The 24,228-nt window shown below is 40.8% G+C and overlaps 1 protein-coding gene across 1 annotated transcript; it reads right to left on the minus strand.

Moving 5' to 3' along the window:
- Window positions 1-5,896: 5,896 nt before the first annotated feature.
- Window positions 5,897-15,960, minus strand: LOC574585 (protein dispatched homolog 1). The gene is made up of 5 exons (XM_030990559.1): window positions 15,775-15,960; window positions 14,600-14,762; window positions 13,234-13,357; window positions 11,047-11,509; window positions 5,897-8,769 (listed from the first exon to the last, which is right to left on the minus strand). The coding sequence occupies exons 1-5, from the start codon at window positions 15,845-15,847 to the stop codon at window positions 6,155-6,157; spliced, it is 3,438 nt and encodes a 1,145-aa protein (XP_030846419.1). The 5' UTR covers window positions 15,848-15,960; the 3' UTR covers window positions 5,897-6,154.
- Between the last annotated feature and the right edge of the window lie 8,268 nt (window positions 15,961-24,228).

Below are 24,228 nucleotides of genomic sequence, written 5' to 3' on the forward strand. Positions count from 1 at the left end.
CATAGAGAAAGGGGAGGGAGGGAGCGAGGGACGGGGGAGAGAGAATGTAAATAAGTGTTATTTGACCATTCACTTGGCTTAACAATCAACGAGTGGACAAAGGGGTCGATGATCCTTTTGTTATTTTCGACTTCAACGAACTTTTTGCAGCCACTCTCCCCCAGCACTGAGCACTCCAGCAGCCTGCTCCATCACTTGCATCCCTATATACCGCCATGTCTCATGATTCCGACGGCCCACGAGACCAACAGCCACAAGACACTGACAGCCTTGAAGACCAATGGCCCACAAGACCGATAATGTACCGGTCTCGGAACTTCGATCAGGAAAGCTGCTAAAAAAAAAACCTCGAAAGACCAACATTCCGACCGTTCTTTTGCGAACTTTCAAATCATTATTTTTTTCTTCAAAAGGTCCATCGTCAGTCGAGTATGGTTTTCAGCCTCACGAGTAATACATGTACAAGTAAATACTAATAACAACATTTTATAATTCGCATAATATCCACCCAAAGGGATGCTCAAGGCGCCTTAACAAATTTGGGAAATTATTTTTAGCCATATAAATTATAAGGCTAAAAATAAATGATCCATTCTCTAGCTGTACATGTTGCCATTACGGCGCTCTAGCATTTCAAGGAATCAATTCCTGCCAGGTACCCATTTACATCACCTGGGTTGAGTGTGGCAAATGTAGATCAATGTCTTGCCAAACGACATTAGTGCCTCGGTGGGACTCGAACCGCGGACCTAAATGTGATCGAATATGCGGTCCACAATTGGTTCTATGTCAATGTCAACGAACTTTTAAAAACCATTGACGTAGTGTGAATCTCGCAATTGAGGAAATACCGGGGGGGGGGGGGGGTAACTTAATGTCCCCTGGGGGTGTTTCACAAAGATCCTAAGTCGAACTTATCTCTAAGTAGGACTTAAAAATTATGGAGAGCCATTAGCATCATTAAAAATATTTTGTAAAAATTATTTTAAAAGGCATAAAATGTTGATTCAAATAATTCATATTTTCTATTATTTTGGGAGATTTCATGTTCTTGATGCGGAATTTATGAAAAGTCTAAAATACTTGAAATTTTGATTTTTAATATATTTCAAAATAAGGCTACAATCGGCTCTCCATAATATTTAAGTCCAACTTAGAGTTAAGTTCGACTTAGAATCTTTGTGAAACACCCCCCAGGCCTGTAGCTAATAAGCCAATGTTTGAAACTAAACTTTCGTTGCTAAATCACACCGTACCGCCCGAGGACGTCACCTCTTGAAAGATGCTATACAATGTTTATCTGAACTTAAGCCGATGGGTAAATCTACATTTCTATTGGGCCGCACCTTATAGGTCCCTGGTTAAACCAACAGGGAAGACAGGTACAAGCCACGGAATGACAATGGGCGTGATGGATATGTTTTAAGTCTTACGCGATCGCAATGACGTTCGAAAATCAACTCAAGGACGATTACATTATCCTATTTTTAAATCCCATGAAAATCATGTTCAGATTAAATTTGTTCGGATACTGTTTCAGGGGCGGATCTAGCTTTTTGCCAAGGGGGATGTTTGACCCAGGATTTTCCAAAATTCGCGCCGTTTTACTGTTTTACTCTTTGTTTCTTCTTTTTTTCTCCCCCCCCCCCTCTTTTTTTCTCACTTGGCCGCCGAAGGGGGGGGGGTTGTTTAAACCGCCAACACCCCCCCCCCCCCTAGATCCGCCCATGTGTTTTGCGGTGTGACTGAATAAGAAGAAATTTGTCGTAGCTCTTTCCCGCACTTTTTTTTTTACTTCTTATTTCTATGTGACGTAATTATTCGTGCCCTCTCTCTCTCTTTTGGGATAGGATGCATGGCGGCGTTCAAAGTCAAATAAAATCAATACTCGACAAAGCTCTTAGGGTGAACATTTGTTATTTTCTTCTTGTACTGAGGATATTTTATTTCTTTTTTTCTTTCACTCTCAGCAGAACTCGATACTATCTCAAATTTTTCCCAATGCCATCTAATATCCCCCCTCCCCTCTCACACTTTCTCTTTCCCGTTCCCAGGACAAACGACCATACCCGCCTTACGCCTGTTTAAATGAGACTTGACATTCAAAACAAAAAAATACTACAGACATATAAAGTTTATTGTGCCTATATGCACATTAAATTGTGCTTTAATCTGTATAAATACTAGAATAAAATAGAATAATTTGCATGATAGAAAACGAATGTCAGCGAAGGCATTAACAGTATGAGCATCAGTCTCCAAAACTTATTTATCAGTGTAGCATTTTACCTCATTTCCCGTCCCTTAACCCCCCCCCCCTCCCCTCAGCGCTTGAGGGGCTATCAACATATGAATTTAATTTGCAATGAACACTTTCTTTTTTTTAGTTGTCCGGTTCCACTAGGGTATTTATGATGATTTTATAGCGTACTTAATATCTTGACCATGAGAGGGCGCTATACAGCATAAAGAGTTTATTATTTACAATCTCATAACTTTAGACTCGATTTCAACCGCGACAACGATCACTGAATATTGTAGGATCACATATGCTTCCAATATGCTCCTTCGAACCAAATTCATGACCTCATACCAAAACTTTGTAGAGACCAATGGTAGTAAATGGTGACAGCAAACAGTGGCATGAGCGTCCTGCAACAGTTAAGTACAACCTAAAGTCGATCTTAATCTTTGTAAAACACCCCCCCCCTAGGGTCCTATCGGGTTCCTTTCAAATTCTCTCTCCCCCCCCCCCCCCCCCCCCCCCAGGCCGTTCAAGTGAAAGGGGTGTGTCTAGCATGCCCCGTAGCTATGCCACTGCTTATAATCAGGTAGTATCAACATTTTACGAATGATTAAAGGCTTGTTCAGATATGATGTGGTAAACTGCAGCAAACAAAAACATGGCAACTCTTTTTAAATGTGAATTAATGGCAGCTGTCCGCAACAAAGGTTCTGCGCATATATATTTACTGAGTTCTGTGTTATAAGATACAGAAATGAGATGCGTATTAGTTTACACCATGAAAATGAAAAACGCCATCGTTTTTCGGCATCATATCATACATGAATTGTGATTACCAAGAAAAACATAACGAAAGTCTCTAAATGTAATAATCTTAAGGCAAACTTTTTGTAGACAAATATATCAATACACATGTAGTACAAGAAGATTTCCTCTTCTCAAGGGAGTCTAATCAATACAAAAATAAATGAATAAAATACATCAAATCTAATTTCTTTGTCATCTCTGTATTTTCCTATTAAAAAAATATTGCAACATCCGTATATGACAAACACTCTAAAAGAGTACAAGACATTTAAACAGAATATTTCTAAAATATAAAGTACTGAGTTTAATTTTTGTTTTGCATTATATTCTTGCCTGAACATCAATGAAAGACTGCTTCTTCAATTTTGTTTAAAAGCATCCATTCAGCCTTTGCCTACTAGCACTACTTATTATATACAATTTATTTCAGCATCAATAAATATCTTGACTAAGAAAAGTATTTAAATGTACAAAGTGTGTGAAAAGTTAAAATCGAATCAAGATCAACACAAAAAGGGCACCTCTTTCTCATATTTTCCTAATCGATTCATTCCCCCATATTATTTTATTGGATGATAATAATAATAATAATAATAATAATAATAATAATACCATAATAATAGTGGATTCTAGTATAGCGCTCATGTCTGTCAGACTTGACACTCCTGGCGTTTCCAATTATTACCCTGGCTATATAGCACGGCTGCCATTACGGCACTCTAGCATTTCAAAGAATTAATACCTGCCAGATACCCATTAACATCACCTGGGTTGAGTGTGACAAATGTAGATCAATGTCTTGCCAAAAGATAGAAGGGAGATAGGTCTACAAGCTTTATACCATGTATAGAGAAAATTTCTTTTAACTAACGCTGTTCAACACGGTGAAGAACAGCGTGGCCTGTAGGTGCATAAAATCATACATAAATCCTATGTTCAAAACACCACAATGCATTTTGATTACTTTCTAATAATAATAATATCGAATATTTAGGAGCGTGAAAACCAATAAGTACAATAGCGCTTACAAATACAAATCTATGAAAAGAGAACAAAAATGTACAGTCTCACAGGAAGTAGATCACATAGATCACTGGGGAGTAGGGTAATTTTTTAGGGATCTTTTGAAGGTGGCAAAACAGGTAATTTCCCTTATGGGAGGAGGGATGCTGTTTCAAGTCTTTGATGCAGCTACTGCAAAACGTTTTTCAGCTGCTGAGAGTCTAGATTTGGGAATGATAAGTTTAAATGTGTCGTTAGCTAAGCGAAGACTACGAGATGGTGTATATATTTGGAGGGTGTCATTAAGATATTCAGGTGCCAGATGATTGAGTATTTTAAAAGCATACAAACAGAATTTAAACAGAACACGTTGGTGGAGAGGTTACCAGTGGAGCTCCTTAAGTAAAGGTGAAGTATGAGTTCTAGACCCAAGGCCAATGATTAAGTTAGCAGCATGATTCTGGACAGTTTCAAGTTTCCTTCTAGAAGCTATAAAAGGTGTCATGTACATTCAAAATAGAAATGGAAATTTGTCACTCTCCAACGTGGTGTTAAATGGGTACAGAAAGAAGGAGTTTGTTGAATGATGTTAGCATCCAAATCAATAGCAGCTACAAGCTGGGGTAGTATTGGTGATCCTAAGGCACCAATACTATAGGTTTTCCCGGCCAATTTCGTCAAAGCAGCGATCAATTTCACTAACGTGCATTCATGTTCGAGCAAATTTTCTCCACTCGTTGCTTCCCTGTTTCATTTTTAAACTTTTTGCATTCAATTTCGTTTCGAGTCACCGAATTTTCGAAACAAGCACATTCAAATTAACGTTTGGTTCAGTCAATTTGGAAATGCGTTATAGCGTCATTCGATTTCGCCAAAGTTGAGTGGGAGGACAATTCTTTGTCGAATTGCGGTTTCATTTTCGTCTATGGGCAACCTCTTTCGCAATCGGGTCATTCAAATTAAAACTAGACCTCATAATTATTGTATGAGGCTCGATGTTTATTCGGATATTCACTTTTTCATGTTCATTTGTTTATTATTTTTCTCTATGATCTTTTCTGACAAGATTTCACATTATACAATCTTCTTATTTGTCTGATATATTTATATTGCATTCAATATTTTCTCTTTCTGTCGATCTTTATTTTTGATGAAACATTTCTTTATACAGTCATGTCTTCATATATTTCATTATAAATGAAGTTATTTTTTAAATGTTTTTTTTTTTTGTATCAATCTGGATTGAGTGGGTAATCTTTCTTTCTTTTCATTTCACATATTTTTCTTTATTCATCATTGTATTATGTTTCCATCATGGCCATGTCTAAAGCTCAACTCTACCGTGTCCAGGATCTGTGTATAATTATATAGCTTGTTCTTACAAGAAGAAGAGAAGTCACAAATTGTGCGCCTTCTCTGGGGACAGTTACCTGTGTCATGACAGATATCTGCTAACGAATACGCATAATCATTCCTACAAGTAAACTTAGCATTAAATTATTCAAACAGAAGTATATTAAGTGACAAATTAACATCAAATGAAAAGCAATGCACAAATGTCACATATGGATGCCTAATCACGAAATTGAATGCTTGAATACATACCACCGTCTGTCCGGCGCGAATTTGAATGCTCTTTGCACGCTTTTCTAAATTGAATGCTCGTTTTGCACTTCTCCGTGACAAGAGTATGAAATCGCATGCTACTAAATCAAATTGAACGACGCAATTAGCTTTTTGAATGTTGATCTACATAGTCATTCAATTTCGCACGAACTTGAATGAACGTAACGTTAATTCGGATGCTAAGTTTACGAAGTTGGGCGGGAAAACCTATATTATTAACATCATTATTCAACCTCAATCTATATTGAATCCATTCGCGCTATCTATTCTTTCTTTCAAATTACCCCATATCATGTTTAATCATGAGAGCCAAGAGGATTTTAAAGTATGTGTAATAATATGAGTTTAAGTCCTTTATCACACAAATATATCGCCATATTGTGATGCAAAAGCAGAGGAATGTAAACTTGAGACAAAAATAGGTACGTTGTACAAACATACAAATGGAGTATCGTTGTCTTTAGAGTACCTGAGTCAGGCATCTGCAACAAATCCAAGATCAAAGTCACCGGCTGGGCTCACATCTATTAAGCTATGACCCTGTCGATCAGTACAGCAGCAACAGCTTTGATCAGGTCTACAACTCTGGTTTGATGTGCAGCAGTTGCAGGAAGGCACAGGTATCTGGGCGCAATTGCCTTCAGGTCCAAACGCCCTGCAAAGAGGCATGAAGAAGAAGTTGGCATAGAACCAACTCACGGTCATTACAAGAGTTAGAAATATGCCGATTTGTTGATAGCAGAGTACGACAGATGGCAGCATAACAGCTCCTGCGATGAATGTAGAGAACGCTGCGGTGGTTATGGCAGAAGTGAGTTGAACCATTGCGAACGTGGAGCGAGAAACGCGGTCCTTGTGCGGGGCGAGCCCATAGGCCACACCGTAGTGGATGGTGAAGTCAACAGAGAGTCCCACCGCGAGACTCATTACAGTCGATTCCAGAATGTTCAGCTCCCAGCCTAAGAGAACCAGACTGCCTATGGTGACAAAGACTGTTCCGCCGATAGACAGGGTGGCAAAGAGAGTGATGAGGAGGTTCCTGGTTGTGAATAACAGAACAGTGGTGGCCATTCCCAGGGACAGCCCTATTGACATCTTTGTTCCTCGGGCAAGACTCTCTTGTAGGTCAAAGAAAAACATCTGGTTCTCACTGTAACTGCCGAACCAGCCACCAGCCATTCCTGGAGGTGCCGTCTTCATCTTCTCCTTCACCCAACCATCAATTTGATACCAGAACTTGTTGACATTTTCATACACTAAGGTATCAGCAGTTGTGCTGGTGAATGATAATTGTAATCCTGTCAACTTACTCTTTTCGCCAAAGCGTACATGTACACCATCACTGAATTTCAAGGTAGATGTCCAAAAAGGAGCGCAGTGGTCAAAGAGGCCTTGGTCATATGGAAATTTGGTTTGATTGCAGCATGGTTCAGGGTTAAATGGCAGAGAGTGGTTCTCACATGGTTGCTCCATTACTGATTTCAGAATTTCTATAAAACAAAAATCCGATCCCTTATTTGCTTTTGAGTAAAATGTCTGGTTACGTATATCGTGACAAAACGCCAAAAGCCACTCTTGGGACTCTTTGTTGGATAGGTTGAAAGATCTGTCAAAGACTATAGAACCTTTGTCATCAGGGTCCCAGGGGTTTCCATTGTCGTTCGGTACAACTCCCCAAACAAAAAATATGGGCATCAACTTCTCTTCTCCTTTCTCAAACAGAAAGTCCTTCTTGTAGATTTGGTCATATTGTTCCATGTAATCACTTGATATGAAAACTTGGAAGTCGTTCTTGGTTGGCAACTGAAGTTTTGGCTTGACAAATATAGCGCAAGCTCCACCCACCCCAAGTAGCGTGAAGAAAACAATCCACAGGTATCGGAGCTTGAATACTACCAATGGTAACGTAGTCTCCCAAAAAGACCGAATAAATCCAGACAAAACTTTTGACATTTCCTTTATCCTCATGTAACACTCGCAAGGTGTTATTCTCTCGCGACATCTTCGGAACTGCAAATACTTGTCCTCTATAACGACGATTGCAGGGAGCCAAGTGACAGTGTATACAAAGTTGATGAGTATGGCGCAACCTGCATACACCGCCAAGCAACGTAGGGCTGTGATGGAGCTGATGATACTTGAGAAGAGTGCTGTGGATGTGGTGAAACTGGTTACAAACATGGTGATGGCAGCATGGTGCAACGTATCTTGAAGAACCAAGACCCTCTTCTCTGGGGTTCCATCATGTCGCTGCCTCATCTTCTTCCATATATCGATGTAAACAAAGGCGTCGTCGGCCCCGATACCGATGACTAAGACGAAAGCGAGGACATTCATGAAGGGAAAGAAAGGCATCTTAAAGACAACAGTGTACAGGAAGTATGAAAAGACCAAGGACATTATCATATCGAGGATCGTCATGATGGTCACGAAGAGAGACCCAGTGTAAAGCCAGACGATCACAAGAATCAGTCCTATCCCTACAGCCAGGTACATGCAATTTGAAATAAGGAAATCAGAGAACAAGTCGTATTTGTATCCTCCTACTGCAGAGAGTTTTGTAATGCCGTCACCGATGTCCAGACCCATAATGTTATTCTTATAAATATCTTGTCCCAAAGCACTGTATAGGTAGAATGGGGTCACCATCAAAGCCAGGCTGACAGTCCTGAAATCCCCACAAGCAATCTGTTCTGCAGAATTTATAGGCAAGAGGTATTGAAAGATATTGAACACAGCGTTCTTCATGGTGCAGTTTGATGGGACATTGGGACAGGTTCCCTGAATACCGCAGTTGGGTCTCAGCACATTGAGGACAAAGAATGGTGAACATTCCTGAAGTAGTTCTCGTAGCTTCATGACGTCGTCATCCTGGATACCTGAACACGAATCCTTTCCCCCGATGAAGGCTGCATAGCGACCAAGCGATGCCGGTTCACATTCTCGTAGGTTTGGTGGAATCTCAGTGGTGTTCTTTAGGAAGAGACTGCTGTACAAACTGCACATGGACCGCATCGCTTCGGCACTGAATAAGTGCATGTTGTCAACACGAGAGAAGACCAAACGTACCTGGTGCGATGCATATTCAGCTGAAATTGAAAATAAAGGGAAATAAAGTGACTCTCGATCAGAATTATAACAGCAATAATTAAACTTACTACTAACAGAAAATCTGCACATTGATCCATGGTTTACACAACAAATTCATTTAAAAACAATAATTATACATGTATATCAATACTCTCAGCATTATTTGTATTAAGTGCTCTCATAAGCAAAAGTGGAAGAAAAACATGGAATTAAATTGGCAATTTTCCTCTTTGTGGTACATGTGGGGATTAATTTGAATATGCCCCACATCAAAACTTGTGGGATTTGGCTTTAGCATGATGACTCATACTCTGCTCCTACCCTGCAAATATTCAAGAATCTCTATGAAACACACCTCTTCCAGTCATCTTAATCCAATTTTATATGTTTGTATGAGTAGAGTGTCTTGCTTTGTAATATTATATTTTGCTCTATTCAGTCGCCTATTGCTTCGTTGTCGTCATATATTTATATAATATGGCCTGGCCTTGAGGGAGATACCACATAATATTTCCCAAACTAGACTCATATTGCCCAGTGTCAAAGACGGGGGCAAAATGGGTCTTGTGAAGGCAATATATGTGGTATCTCCCGAAAGTTAAGCCAGTCAATATTGTCATTATTATCCAAATCAGACATCTAGAGCAAATAAATATAAGACAATCTCACAGAACTGAAAAAACTTTGTCAAACCAGCACTGTGCATCCAGCTGCTTGACCCAATTTGGTGTGATTATTACGTCACAATATAGTGCGCGCAAAGTGTGCAGGTTCTTGTACGCATAATAGATGCGCAATGAAAATGGTACAATACGGCGCAGTGGATATGAGACTTTATTTCCTGCTTTTTTAACACGTAAAGTCTATATGCTTTTTCATGAGATAGTAATATGGTTTTATATTTACTGATTGACTCTTTTAGGATTACAACAAGTGTAATATTCTTTTGTAAAACCACTGCTCCCTGGTGGGCGTTTCATGAATCAATTAGTCGGTGGTTTTCACCGACTAATATCATTTTCACCGACAATTTTGTCAGCACTGACTACATTTGACCAATCACAGGCCTGGAAAATAGTCAGTGAAAACCACCGACTAATTGTATCATGAAACGCCCCCCAGGTGTCTGATACGGGTAATAATTCTCTAAAACTATTCATTTTGTTATTTTTATGAACCTATAACTAAATGTAAATTTGATGTATTAAGTATTTGGTGAAATATTATGTTTTTGTTACATTTGACTTTCATGTATACTCAAGGGATCGACCATAGACAGGCCTGTAAGCCTATTGTCGATCCCACCATTATCTGTTATGTTATATTTATGGTGTATCCTTGTTTGTCTTATGATTGTTTTGTATTTTATCAGATTGTTGAAATAAACTTGAATTGAATTGAATTGAAATAGAGGGTTAAAGGTATTACAAAGTTTTGGTATGGGGTCATGAATTTGGTTCAAATTAACATATTGGAAGCATATGCGTTCCTACAATATTCATTGATCGTTGTCCCGGTTGAAGTCGAGTCTAAAGTTATGAAATTATAAATAATAAACTCTTTATGTTGTATAGCTCCCTCTCAAGGCCAAGATATTAATTTAGTTATGAAACAATGTTTCTTGACTAAAATCGACCGATTAGCTATTCCCGTTTGGAAATTTTATATCACAACTACATATTCTGAGATTTTCATGGTCGCAGCTACCATTGTACGGTCGTATGCGCTATTTGAAATTTATCAAAATTTACCGGGAGCACCGGTAAATTTTTATATTCAATTTTTCTCGAAAACAGAAGTGTTTTAGGGGTTAATTTTTTGAGTGCTTATATTACTTCCACAGGGGCATCCAAATATATCAAAATTGTAAAGATTCACTATCCACCCAATTTTCAAAATTTCCCAAAACTTTGTATTACCTTTAAGATGTATACTTCTGTTTAGCCAAAACTTACTTTGGTCATACCTATTATAAGAGCATGAGAGCTCAAGGAATACTCCGTTTTAAAAGTGGAAGAAGTCTGTTTGATTTCCTGACTTCCGTCAAAGTTCCTCCAAATGTAACGTAAGTAACCATGGAATTGCCCATATACAGATGAGGTAAATTACAGTACACCATCAGACGGAAATCAGGAAATCAAGCAGATTTCTTCCAGATTTAAAACCATCACTCATCCATATGACTCTATACATCAGGCTAGTCTTGCTTAATCAGCCATGCAATCCCCATTCTCATTGATACAATGCCATGTTATGCTATGAGTTGTGTTTCCTACCTGGTTGCATGCAACTTGTTCCATCCTCTGGATAGATTCGTGGATCGACAGAACTCTCACTTCCACCATCAACAGCGCTTTCACTATTTGTCACAGTTTCACCATCCGTAACAGTTTGACCGTCAGTGACAGTACTGCCTGTGCTGAACTTGGTGTCTGTACTTCCATCCTGAAGATGACCTTGGGTTAAATTGCTAATTGGAGTTGATAGCCTGGTCGATGGCCTGGTCGATGGCCTGGTCGATGGCCGAGTCGAGGACTGAAGAATATTATTTACATCATGACTGGAACCACGGGTCGATGACGGCGTTGAGGACAAAGTTCCATGGGGGCCCTGAAGTCCACCCAAGCTGCGTTTGGATTGCCGTGGCAAGGTGTAGAAGTGGTCGTTGTTCTTGGTCTTGTAAAAGTGAAAGAGTCCTGAGGATCTGTCACTGATGTCTGTTTGTCGAGCTTCGAATCCCTTTGAGGAAGAAGAAGAAAAAAGAAAGTGTCTATTCTGAATTACACATTGTTGTGGCAATGAAGTTGATAACAAAAATAAGGTCATTTTTAAAGTCAGCTCATGTCAATAGACCGCCCTCTACGGTAAAAGCAGTATAACAATGGATTCAAGTATAGTGATTAGATATCTGCAGCAGGCCCCTTTCAATAAAAATGTACCCAGTTACTCCGCGATTATCACAATTTCTGTAGCATTTCTTGGACTATTAAATTCTTTGTCCAATTTATGTATCCGATTATGGTAATTTTGAGCAGTAGTTGTGTTTCCAATTGTGCTCTTGTAGTTTTTAATGATTTCTTGTTACGATCGCGTATATTTGTTTGGGTTCGTTTTGGCATGCATTACAGCCAACGAGGTGCACTGCACATTTTTTCTGTGACTAGTCTGAACTTGCCTTGCAACAGCTATCAGTATCGAAACTTGCGATTACCAAGTAATTTTCCGCTTTAAAAAAAAGCATGCAGTGTTAAAAATAAGATATAAATATTTATTTTGTCTTTAAAAAATTATTTGATCGGTATGTTGTAAAGAAGAATTTTTTATAAAGCCGTTTTATAATTCTAACATTCATATTTTTGACCCGATTTATTCAACCTGCATGAATCAAAATGGTGGCTCGAATGTTGTCCTTCTATTTTTGCCCCAGTTTTTTTACTTTTAAAGGCATGATAATGACACAAAACATCGCCAAACATGGATGAAAATAATGTCAAATGGGAGAATATACTGATCTGAGCCGAGGTATGCATGTGTTGCTTTATTTGATTGATAAAAAGGTCACTTTTAATTTAATGGACATACTGATGATATGTGCTTTTTATAGAGGCAAATGACAAATCCTGCGAGCTGATTTTGGGACACTGGGTCCCGATCAGTGCGAGGCCGTCAGGACCCAGTTTATAAAAGTCCTGACATGACTCAGGCCTATTTTTAATGCAACAACTTTTTTCTTTGATATCATCAATAAAGATTTAGTGATGGAGTGAAATTTGGAGAGGGAACAACAGATCAAACTAAAACCAAAACCTAAGGACAGGTACTTTCAGCCGGTCAAATGTCAGTATCTTGCATAGATTCAACATGAACTATTATAAAGTGGGTCATTTTGTAAGTCATCGTTTATTAGGTAGATTTAGGAATGAAATTTTATATTTTAACATCACTAAGACTTCATTTTTAAAACACTACTTGAAATATATACAGGGTGTATTCAAGTATTTAAAATTCAATTACTTAATTTTCTATCTTTCATCCTTCACTGGTGATTACCTTTCTTAAGAAGAGATGGAAGGAGGTGGGGTGACCATTTCAACTTGAGAACTTTTCTTTTGCTTGTTGGGTGAATGAGCTGTCGCCAGCCAAGGAGAAAAGAAAAAGATTGGTCCAACAATCCCCACCCTATCTCTAAATAAGAACCGTTTTTTACATTTTTCCCCACTTCTCACTTAAATCCTGGTCTTTATTTCATTCTTTTTCTTCCTATTTTATGTTAAGTTTTCATTGCGATTCTGTTCAGTTTCAACTCTCAACCCTGTCCCTCTATCACCATACAGAACAAGGTAAACAAATAATTTAAAAAAAATACAAAATCAATCATTAATTCATTATTAATCTATTAATAATGATGAAATTGATGGTGAAATAGTTGAATTTTGAAATTCTAGTTCTTTGTTCTCTTTTACCTTCAATGGATCATCGAACGATGGGATATCGTATTTAACAAATGCAGCAGCGCCCCCACCAGCGGTGAGAGCGAATAGCAGCACACAGAACAAGACTGGGAAACGGTTGAGAAATTTGGCGTACCTGAGGAAAGATATAAGATGACAATAATAAAAAGATAATAATATCTTCAATATGTGTTTTAAGCTTTATTGAAAGAACAGATTAATACTGAAATTTATATTCTCAGATTACAAAGACGAAGACACAAAGTATAATGGATAATTGTCATATTTCTTCCATGTCTTCTGTTCCGCTTGCATCATTTTCTCTTTTCTGCTGATATGTTCTCCTTCTCTCTCTCTCTCTTATTCTTCTCTTTCCTCCTCCTCTTCTTAATCTTCTCTTCCTCTTTAAACTCATTTTTTCTCATACTTCTCCTTTATAGTCTCGTCTTCTTCTTTCTCTTATCATTGCTATTTTAAAGTTTTTTACAAATTATATTCATATTCATTTCGTACCTTCCTCATTTATTTGTTGGTTCAATCTCCTTATCCTCTTGTACAATAAATAGAAGGGAATAAGTGAATATGGCAATGTATGTGTATACACATTATCCCAAGTCTTAAAACTGTACATAACATTAAAGTGGTATGCTTTGTTTTTATTATGATAGTAATGTCTGGATTATAATAAAACCCTTTAAATGAATATTACCGGTAACTCAAAAGTCTCAAAACAGGATACGATAAGGATATACATGAAGTAAATTCAGGAAATGATGGTTTGCGAGCTCCCTACAAATTTCCTTCATATCCAAACCATGAGAAAAGGATATAGAGGGGTCAGGAAACATTATAGGAAAGGTATACAAACATCTCCTGCACCACCTCCCCCCCCCCCCCCCCCCAATGATGTCAGTGTCCCACTCTATTGTCTGGATCTATACTATGACAGTTGCTCTGTTAAGTGCCTGGAAGGACTGGCACTTATTTAATTCACCAAAGTGCTTACTCAATATACTGTACTACCAAACAGAAAACTCAGATCTTCACAAAAGTGGCCCCTTACTATCCCATAAATAAATACAAAGTTGTATGGGTCACGCTCTTTCAGGTAGCATTAGCAGTGTTTTGGACTAAATTTCCAGAAAATATAAAAAATTGTAACAGCTTAAAAAAAAAAAGGATTAAATCATTCATTTTTTCATAAAATATTTCCAATATTAACAAATGACTTGAGGAACTCTCCTGAAAGCATCTCAATCTCCTCACTGTTAAGTTTCTTTTGTTTCTCTCTTTTATGGCGCATATATGACAATATCATTTGAGATATATGCGCTAGTATAGCCGGTATATTATTATTGCTATAAGATGTATATCTAACCAGTGACAGAATCCACTTTGTTTCCTCCTTTGCTCCTCATCTATCTCGTTTAAATCGGCATCGCTGACGGAGGTCAATCGAAGCGCACCACCGTTGGATGTTGGTTCGAAGGAAAGATCTTCAGTTTCAAGGCTCCCGATTCCTCCCGACTCCCAGCTTGTTCCTGTAGAAGTAGAGTTTACAATTTCTTCCCAATTAAATCAACAACATGACAATAAAGAAGGACATGCACAAAAAACTCTGTAGAGAATGGGGTACGTCGTTAATCATTTATTATGGCATACCCGGGGGGCCGGGGGGGGGGGGGGTACTCAGATTTGGTTTGGTCGGGGGTGTGCCGCTTATTCCTCGAAACCCCTTATTCGTGAGAAAAAATAAAGAAGAAAAAAACAACGATGCATGGTAACCACAATTTTACCTTTAACAAAAAGAAGACGGGGCCCCCACGTCCCCACCCCTGCCAACAACAAAAGAGTAAGAATAAAAGAAGGTAACCACAATTTTTACTATTTTGTTTTGTTACTCAAGAGGGGGATGTTGAGATACCTCACTATCGGCTACCTAGGTACATCCCCCCTCCCCCTCCCCCTCCCTGTTGAGTAAAAAAAACAAAGAACTTTGTGCTCATGCATAGTCATAACTCCCCCCTCCCCCGCATAAGAATTGGGCCCCCACCCACGCCGCCGGCTGGATACGCCCCTAATATAGACAGTGTATGTAACATAATATGTACGTACATCATGTCACCAGTATCATATCACTCTCTAGTCTCTATTCCCTATGCACTGCCATTTCTACGCGACACACCTTTTTGTGTACGTTTATTGTACAAAATGCTCAATACACATTCAGAGAGGCTAGAGCCTGTTATAGTTATAGAGTCTAAAAAGAAAAAAAGAGGAAGGAAAGAGGATGGAAAGAGAAAGAATCCTAAAAATAGTCATTTATGACATGAAATTGTACATATGTATATATATAAATAATTCATAAAAATAGTGTGTGGCAAAAATAGTCAACTGTGACTGATTGCCAAACAAAAACAAATCAAGAAGAAGAAGAAAGGCATAGGACGGTAGCCTCTTATCATTTTTATCAAGCATCATATCAGTCTGTAGATTATTATATCAGTCTATAAATTATCACGTCATTGTCTTGGATCGAAAGCGGTACATTACCATCGTCATGTCCTATATACCCAGTGTTCAGAGACGGGTCATCATCATCGAATAGTCGGGAATACCTCGGCATGTTTCAAGAAGACAAGATGTTTTGATGAACATAATTCACATGCAATACCTCGCAGAACGTACACGCAGCTAGCTTGCTTCTGGTATCTCTTTGGTTATAATCAGCACGTTGTATGAATGGAGAAAGTACATGTATACGCGTATACATGTACTTTCTCCAAGGTGCGTGTATCGCGCCGCTAGTCTGCAGGCGCAGACTCTGATTTGACACTTTATACCACAATTCTCAAACCCGCCCCGCCCCTCGATCACCCTCCCTAGTAGGGGCGGATCTAGCTTTTTGCCAAGGGGGGGGGGGGGGGGGGAGGTGGGGGTTGACTCAGTGGTGGATCCAGGATTTTCCGAAAATCGCGCCGTTTTACTTTTTTTTTCCTTCTTTTTTCTTCTTCACTTGGAAACCAAAAGGGGGGGGGGGGAGGGAGTTTAAACCGCCGAAACCTCCCTAGATTCGCCCCTGCCTAGTGTTATTAGGATGCGCGTATGCATATTCCCTCTTACCACCGCCCCCCCCCTTATCTCCGGTGTGAAAGTTGATGGCGGGCCTTTACCTCTGAAGGTCGCGCGGTGGTGCGTTGATTCCAGAAATTAAAGTCCCCCCCCCCCCCCCCCCACTGATGTCCCGAAAGGGTGGGTTGAGAGCGGAGTATTCTTTCGGGATAAGGCGGGGGGGGGGGGGCTTTCACCAGTCTTCCACATCAGTTTTTTTAGAATAGATTATCATTTTTAGGAATAGAAATTTATTAAAGTCGTTTAAATTGACATTTATTTACCAAAGAGTGCTTAACTAAAATAACACAGACAAAGGTGACAGTCAATATCCCTCCATGGAGGACATTGACATCTCCAGCTGGTGTCATTATTTTTTATCTGGATTTGATCCCTACAAAGCGACAGGGCCCGGACGGAATTTCGGCTAGGTTACTCAAGGTACTTGCTGATGAAGTCAGTACCTCAGTACTTAAACATTATCCAAGACATTCTGTTGAACAAGGCGTTGATGACTGGAGGATGGCAAATGTTGCTCATGCGTTTAATAAAGGAGATAGGAGCAATCCAGAGAATTATAGACCCATTTCTTTGGCATCTATTCCATGCAAAATCTTAGATCATAATCATCTGCAGCTGCACCATGTGACCATGATGAAAATTACATCCTCTCAGATGCCCAGCATGGATTTCGCAAATGTTGTTAATGTATCACCCCCGGTATCACCAAACTCATCCTTCCCTGTGACGACCTTGCAAGCGCGTAGCTAGGATTTTTTTTTTTTTTTTTTGGGGGGGGGGGGCGGTAGTGAGCACACAAAAGGTTGCGAAGCGCGCACCCTAGGGGGGTGGGTGCAGGGACGGGGGAGTTTCCTCCCGCGCGAAGCGCGGAATCTTTGAAAGAAGACGATTCGTTGTACCTTTCTCAACTCTTAATCCTTGTCTGAATTCTGTTTCCCCCTCTTTCGCGCGAAGCTTTGACGTTTCATTAAATTATTAGAGAAAGAAGACGATTCGTTGTTCCGTTCTCGACTCTTAATCCTTCATTAGAACTCAGTTTCCCCCTTCCCGCGCACAGCGCGGAAGCTTTGACGTTTCATTTAATTATCAGAGAAAGAAGACGATTCGTTGTACCGTTCTCTACTCCTTTTCCCTTTTCTTCTGTCTCTGTCTCTTTTTTTTTTTGGGGGGGGGGGGGGCAGCCCCCACCGCCCCCCCCCCCCTGGCTACGCGCCTGCGACCTTGTGTTGAAAACGATGTTCGACAACAAGCTAGATTTCATCATTCCAGAAGTCATGTTGGAAGTAAAGGTATTGACATCCTCTGTCATGCTTATCACTAAAAGCAGACATAAAATCTGGCGCTTTGCGTGATTTGACGAATATCAAGCTCAAATACACGCCCTCTATAAAAGGGTCTCGAAATATTGAACATGAAAGGACAGACTTTTGGCATTGAGTAGCCATGATAGTCAGTGGCGGATCTAGTGGGGCACAGGGGGCACGTGCCCCCGCCCCCCAAAAAAATTAAAATAAATAAATATATATATATATGTATGTATATATATATATATATTTTGTAAAAAAAAAAAAAAAAAATAGTGCTCAATACTGAAAATGTATGACAAGAGAATGATATTCCATAGTACGTGTCGAGATCGAAGCGAATGAAGCTTTCACAGGAATATTAAACCTGAGGGAGCGGATAAAAGAAATTGTTTGTATCAATGTTTATTACGAAAAATGTTGTCCTTTTCATGTTTTTCGTTTCTGCATTATGATGTGGATTACTTTTTTTCAAACGACAACTTCCGTTTTTTTTGGTTTTTTTTCTTGTTTTTTGTATTTTATTTCTTTTATGTTTACATTTGTACACAACATGATTTATTTGTAGGGGCAACTTCATGTTATTGTACGAAGTATCACGTACTATTCGAAAAACATAATTATACAAGGCGGCTGGCATTTATGATTATAATCCCGTTATGGGTCACCCCACCCCCCCCCCCCCTCCTCCCGCAAACAAGCTATCTCTCTCTCTCTCTCTCTCTCTCCCTCCGTCCCTTCCTCCCTATTTATCTCTCGTTTCTAATATATTTCTTGCTCTCCGGCTCTCTCCAATATAGATTAATGATTCTCTCTATCTCTAATCACCCCCCACTATTTCTCTCTCTCCATCTCTATCTCCCCCTCTCTCTCTTCCTCTCTCACTCTATCAACGCTCTCGCTCTTTCCTTTTCTATCATATGCTTCCATTTAGCATAATTACGGTAGAGCAATATGGTGTACATCACTACTCATGAATCCTCTTTTGTTTACTGGTTTCAATTTACATGTAGTTACATAATTTACATGTAGTTACATGCGTATCTTGTGTAAAGTTTTTTAATAAAGTTTTCTACATTTCTGTTACAGAGATTCCCTGTTGCGCTTCCTATTCTCCGCGATCAAAGCACAAAAAGCAGATTATTCTCCACCGAGCCCATGCTTGGCTGCACATTTTCCACGGTGACCCGTACACGGGTGAGCATTTTCATTGTTATTATACGAGCGTGGAAGAACATCAGAGAAAAAATGTTCTCTGAAAAGCATGGCTCTTCAGATGCCTTTATATTCTAAATATGCGACATGTAACAGCTAAAAAGTGAGAATAACATTTTTATGCCACATGTTTGTTTTGTCCCATATATACATTTTTTCTGTGTACAGTGCTCAGTGGCGGATCGAGGGGGCTGCATGGGCCCCCTCCCCTGGCAAAAAACAAGATAAAAACAAAAAAGAAGAAGACGGACCCTCCCTTGGTGCTCAAGGGGGGATGGATTGATGTTGAGTTTTTAAAACAAAGCACTGACACCTCTGCTCATCCCCCCCCCCCCACGCGCGCTTATGTATTGGCGGGCTGAGTCGCCGCTAAATATTTTTTTCACGAATTTAGTGGGGCCCCTCTCTGGCCCCTCCCTTGCCGCCGGCTAGATCCGCCCCTGACGGTGCTTGCTAATTTAACCAAGACTGGGCCAAATCTCCTATCATGTTGATGATTCCAGAACCTTGCAGTAGACACCAATAGTAATACTTATATCAGGCGCGCCGGAAGCAGTTTGGGATTGGGGGGCAAACATTCCAGGGGGCTCCCATTCCAGGGGCAGTGACGTAATGAGAAAAATTGTTCGGAAGGGGGGGGGGGGGAGACGAAAAATCTGCATCACCACCAGTCTTACACGTTACATGCAGGTCCCGCGGAACGTTTTTCAAAGTGGATCAGGTAGATCGTAAATTGGCGTGGGGTCCAGGGCATGAGCCTCGGCAGGGGGTCAAGGGGCTGAGCCCCCGGAAGCTCAGGGGTTTTAGGTATTTAATTACGGTTAGATGAGCATCCAGGGGCCCTCTGTAAGGCAATTGACGTGTTCCAAGGGGGGGGGAGCCCCCAGAAGCTCAGAGGTTTAATATTTAACTACGGTCAGATGAGCATCCAGGGGCCGTCTTAGGGCCCTTGGTGTGGTCCAGGGGGCAGAGCCCCCGGAAGCTCAGGGTTTTAGGTATTTAATTACGGTCAGATGAGCATCCAGGGGCCCGCCTTAGGGCCCTTGGTGGGGTCCAGGGGGCAGAGCCCCCGGAAGCTCAGGGGTTTTAGGTATTTAATTAAGGTCAGATGAGCATCCAGGGGCAACCTTAGGGCCCCTGGTGGGGCCCAGGGGGCAAAGCCCGGGAAGCTCAGGGGTTTGAGGTATTTAATAACGGTCACATGAGCATCCAGGGGCCCGCATTAGGGCCCTTGGTGGGGTCCAGGGGCAGAGCCCCCTGAAGCTCAGGGGTTTTAGGTATTTAATTAAGGTCAGATGAGCATCCAGGGGGCCGCCTTAGGGCCCTTGGTGAGGTCCAGGGGCAAAGCCCCGGAAGCTCAGGGGTTTGAGGTATTTAATAACGGTCAGATGGGCATCCAGGGGCCCGCCCTAGGGTTCTTGGTGGGGTTCCAGGGGGCAGAGCTTCCGGAAGCTCAGGGGTTTTAGGTATTTAATTACGGTCAGATGAGCATCCAGGGGCCCGCCTTAGAGCCCTTGTTGGGGTCCAGGGGGCAGAGCCCCTGGAAGCTCGGGGGTTTTAGGTATTTAATTACGGTCAGATGAGCATCCAGGGGCCCGCCTTAGGTCCCTTGGTGGGGTCCGGGGGCAGAGCCCCCGTAAGCTCTGGGGTTTTAAGCATTTAATTACAGTCAGATGAGCATTTTTTATACCTTATTTGTGACATTGGCAGGTCACTTTTTTTTCTTCTCCGTCTTTCTTTCTTTTTCTCTTTAACATACTTTTTCAAAAAGGAGGGGGGGGGGGGGGGGGGGGGGGTCGAGCTCAGCCACTTTGCAGACCATGACATAAAGGCTTCTAAATAAGCGTATTTCGCCTGACTGTAATTTGGAATTTCTTATTTTCCAACAAACGCATAAAAAGGTATGACTTACAAGAAAAATGGAGAAAAAATGCCGGAAAATCATGTCACAACATCAACATTTGTAAATCACTTGTTTCGAATAAGAAATACATCACCCCCCCCCCCCCCCCATCAGTACGCCAGCGTTCAGTGGCTCATGTCTTCTCACCCTATAACAAAAAAAACGGACACGCTTTCCCATTCTCGCACAATTATGTCCACGATATGCGCGTATCGCTATTATAGAGATCTCCATTGATAAATACCGTATAGGTGGCATGCGCAATGTTTATGAAATTTAATTCCTGTGAACTTTCCTTTTTCTTTGAATGGAATTGTATACAGATGATTGTATATGTGATTTAATTTAGGTTTTTATTATTGTTACGTTCTTTTGAATTAAAAATACAAACCATGTTTACTCCTTTACTGTTTGTTTTTGTTTTTTTGGAGGGGGGGGGGGCGTTTTGGGGGGGCAAAAATGCGTTTTGCCCCCCACTTTTTTGACTGGGGGGGCAACTGCCCCCCCTGCCCCCCCACTTCCGGCGCCTATGACTTATATGCTACATGGTCAACTTTTTCTGATGGATTCCACACCGTTGCTTTCACAATGCAATCGCATGACATGAATTCAACTTTATATTTAAGTCTGCATGCCCGAAACCTTGCAAGTCGCAACACATAGAAAAACATAACTTTAGATTGCAAACACCGCCTATTGATATATCACAATGCAGTGGCGGATCCAGGGGGGGCGAAACGGCCGCGGCCCCCCCCCCCCCCCCTATTGGCGGCGCAAAAAAAAGGGGAAAAAAGAGGAAGAAAAGAAGAGAAAAAAAAAGAAAGGAGAAGAGAAGAAAAAAAGGAGAAGAGAAAAGAAAGGAAAAGAGAATAGAGAAGAGAAAAGAAAGAAGAGAAAAGAAAGAGAGAGAGAGAGAGAGAGAGAGAGAGAAAAGGAGAAAAGAAAACGAAAAAAGCCCCTCCCCCCCCCCCCCCCCAATTTGTGTTCCCAAAATCTCCGAAAAAGGGTTACTTTTTCACGCATCAAAGTCCGGCCCGTAATACACAAAAATCCGGCCCTTACTGACGTTACACACCGGAGAAAGAGGGTGCTTTCTAAGAGAGGGAACATAAATGCGCGTACCCTAGACAACACTGAGTGGGTGGGAGGGGGGGGGGCCGCTTCACAACTCTTATTTTGCCCTTCCTTTGGATTCAGCTCATACCAACTCGCGTGTGCTTGTATTTGAACTCATGTTGGTAAAACTTGAAGTAGATTTATCCATGGTTGGTGTAATTGATCTTTCATTTCTACTAACCTAATTGTGTGCTATCACAATCATGATTGTTACATTTTCCCTTTAAAGCAGGCGCGTAGCCAGGGGCGGTAGGGGCAGTAAAAGGACCTTGGACGAAAAAAGAACAGACAAGGAAATATTTTTGAAATTCTGACAAGTCGAGAACGGTACAACGAATCGTCTTCTTTCTCTAATAATTTAATGAAATGTCAAAGCTTCCGCGCTTCGCTTGGGAGGGGGGAACTGAATTCAGACACGGATTAAGAGTCGAGAATGGTACATGTACAACGAATCATCATCTTTCTCTAATAATTTGATTGAACGTCAAAGCTTCCGCGCTTCGCGCGGGAGGGGGGGGGGGGGAACTGAATTCAAACAAGGATTAGAAGACGAGAATGGTACAACGAATCGTCTTCTTTTTCTAATAATTGAATGAGGCGTCAAAGCTTACGCGCATCGCGCGGGAGGGGGGGGGGAGGAAACTGAATTCAGACAATGATTGAGAGTCGAGAACGGTACAACGAATCGTCTCCTTTCTCTAATATTTTAATAAAACGTTAAGCTTCTGCGCTTTGCGCGGGAGGGGGGGGGGAACTGAACTTAGAGATGGATTAAGAGTCGAGAATGGTACAACAAATCATCATCTTTCTCTAATAATTTAATTGAACGTCAAAGCTTCCGCGCGGGAGGGGGGGGGAACTGAATTCAAACAAGGATTAGAAGACGAGAATGGTACAACGAATCGTCTTCTTTCTCTAATAATTGAATGAGGCGTCAAAGCTTACGCGCTTCGCGCGGGAGGGGGGGGGGGGAGGAAACTGAATTCAGACAATGATTGAGAGTCGAGAACGGTACAACGAATCGTCTTCTTTCTCTAATATTTTAATAAAACGTTAAGCTTCTGCGCTTTGCGCGGGAGGGGGTGGAACTGAATTTAGAGAAGGATTAAGAGTCGAGAATGGAACAACAAATCTTCTAATTCTTTCTCTAATAATTTCATTAAACTATGAAAGGTCAAAGTTTCCGCGCTTTGCGCGGGAGGGGGAGGGGAACTGAATTCGGACAAGGAATAAGACTGGTCGAGAATGGTACAACTAATCTTCTTCTTTCTCTAATAATTAATGAAAGGTCAAAGCTTCCGCGCTTCGCGCGAGAGGGGGGGGGGAAACTAAATTCAAACAAGGATTTAGAATCGAGAATGGTTCAACGAATCCTCTCCTCTAATTATTTCATGAAACATCAGAGCTTCTGCGCTTCGCGCGTAATGGGGGGGGGGGGTGACAGCGAGCTACTTGAATATGAATTTTCGGTATCTTTTCTCGTTTATTTTCGTGATAAAATAACACTTTCACAATATACATATTATGCTCAAATTTTTGCTCGATCGCTTCGCTCACTAGCCGAATTGTGAAACCAGAAAATTACTTTTTCGGGCAAGAGGCTATAGCCCCCCCCCCCCCCCCCCCCCCCCCCCCCCCCCCCCCGATGGAAATGTCAAAAATTGTACCGGTATGGTGCTTCTACTATAACCTTGTTGATATGTTGAGTTTTAAAAAAGGTCTGCGCAATTTCGAAATTTCCGGCTCCCTCCCCCCCCCCCCCCCCCCCCTATTGGAAAATCCTGGATCCGCGCCTGACAAAGTACATTGTATAGAGGCGGGATTGAATGAAGCTCGTTGAGAATCCCCGTAAAAGAAATGCAGTGTGTACCGGTTCGGTCATACAAAAGTGCGTGCAAACACTAATATGTTATCGTGAGGACACGCATCAATATTAAAGGGGAAGTCAACCCTGATACAAAGTTGCTTTTTAGGAGAGACAAATTAAAGAAACCGGTCCGTGAAATTTTGAGCAATTACTGATTTAAAGCACTTTCGCCTGTAAAAATCTTGAGTAATATACAACTATTCCTTATTATCGACAATAACTAGTTTATTATTTCAAATGTATACGTTCCTATTTGTAATGCATTAGATCGACACATGAAAAGTTAGTATAACGAATTTGTTTACAGTTGTATGTGTATTTAAGTTGGTGTATTTGGATGTATTTCTGAAAATTGTATTACCCTTACTGATCATTTAAAGGGGAATTCCACACTGATATTGAGTTGGTTAAATAGGAGCAGAAAATGAGGGAAACAGATCAGTAAAAGTTTGAGCAAAAACCGATTGAAA

The sequence above is a fragment of the Strongylocentrotus purpuratus genome, unplaced genomic scaffold (assembly GCF_000002235.5).
Source record: "Strongylocentrotus purpuratus isolate Spur 01 unplaced genomic scaffold, Spur_5.0 spur5_scaffold_19, whole genome shotgun sequence".
Classification (NCBI taxonomy): domain Eukaryota; kingdom Metazoa; phylum Echinodermata; class Echinoidea; order Camarodonta; family Strongylocentrotidae; genus Strongylocentrotus; species Strongylocentrotus purpuratus.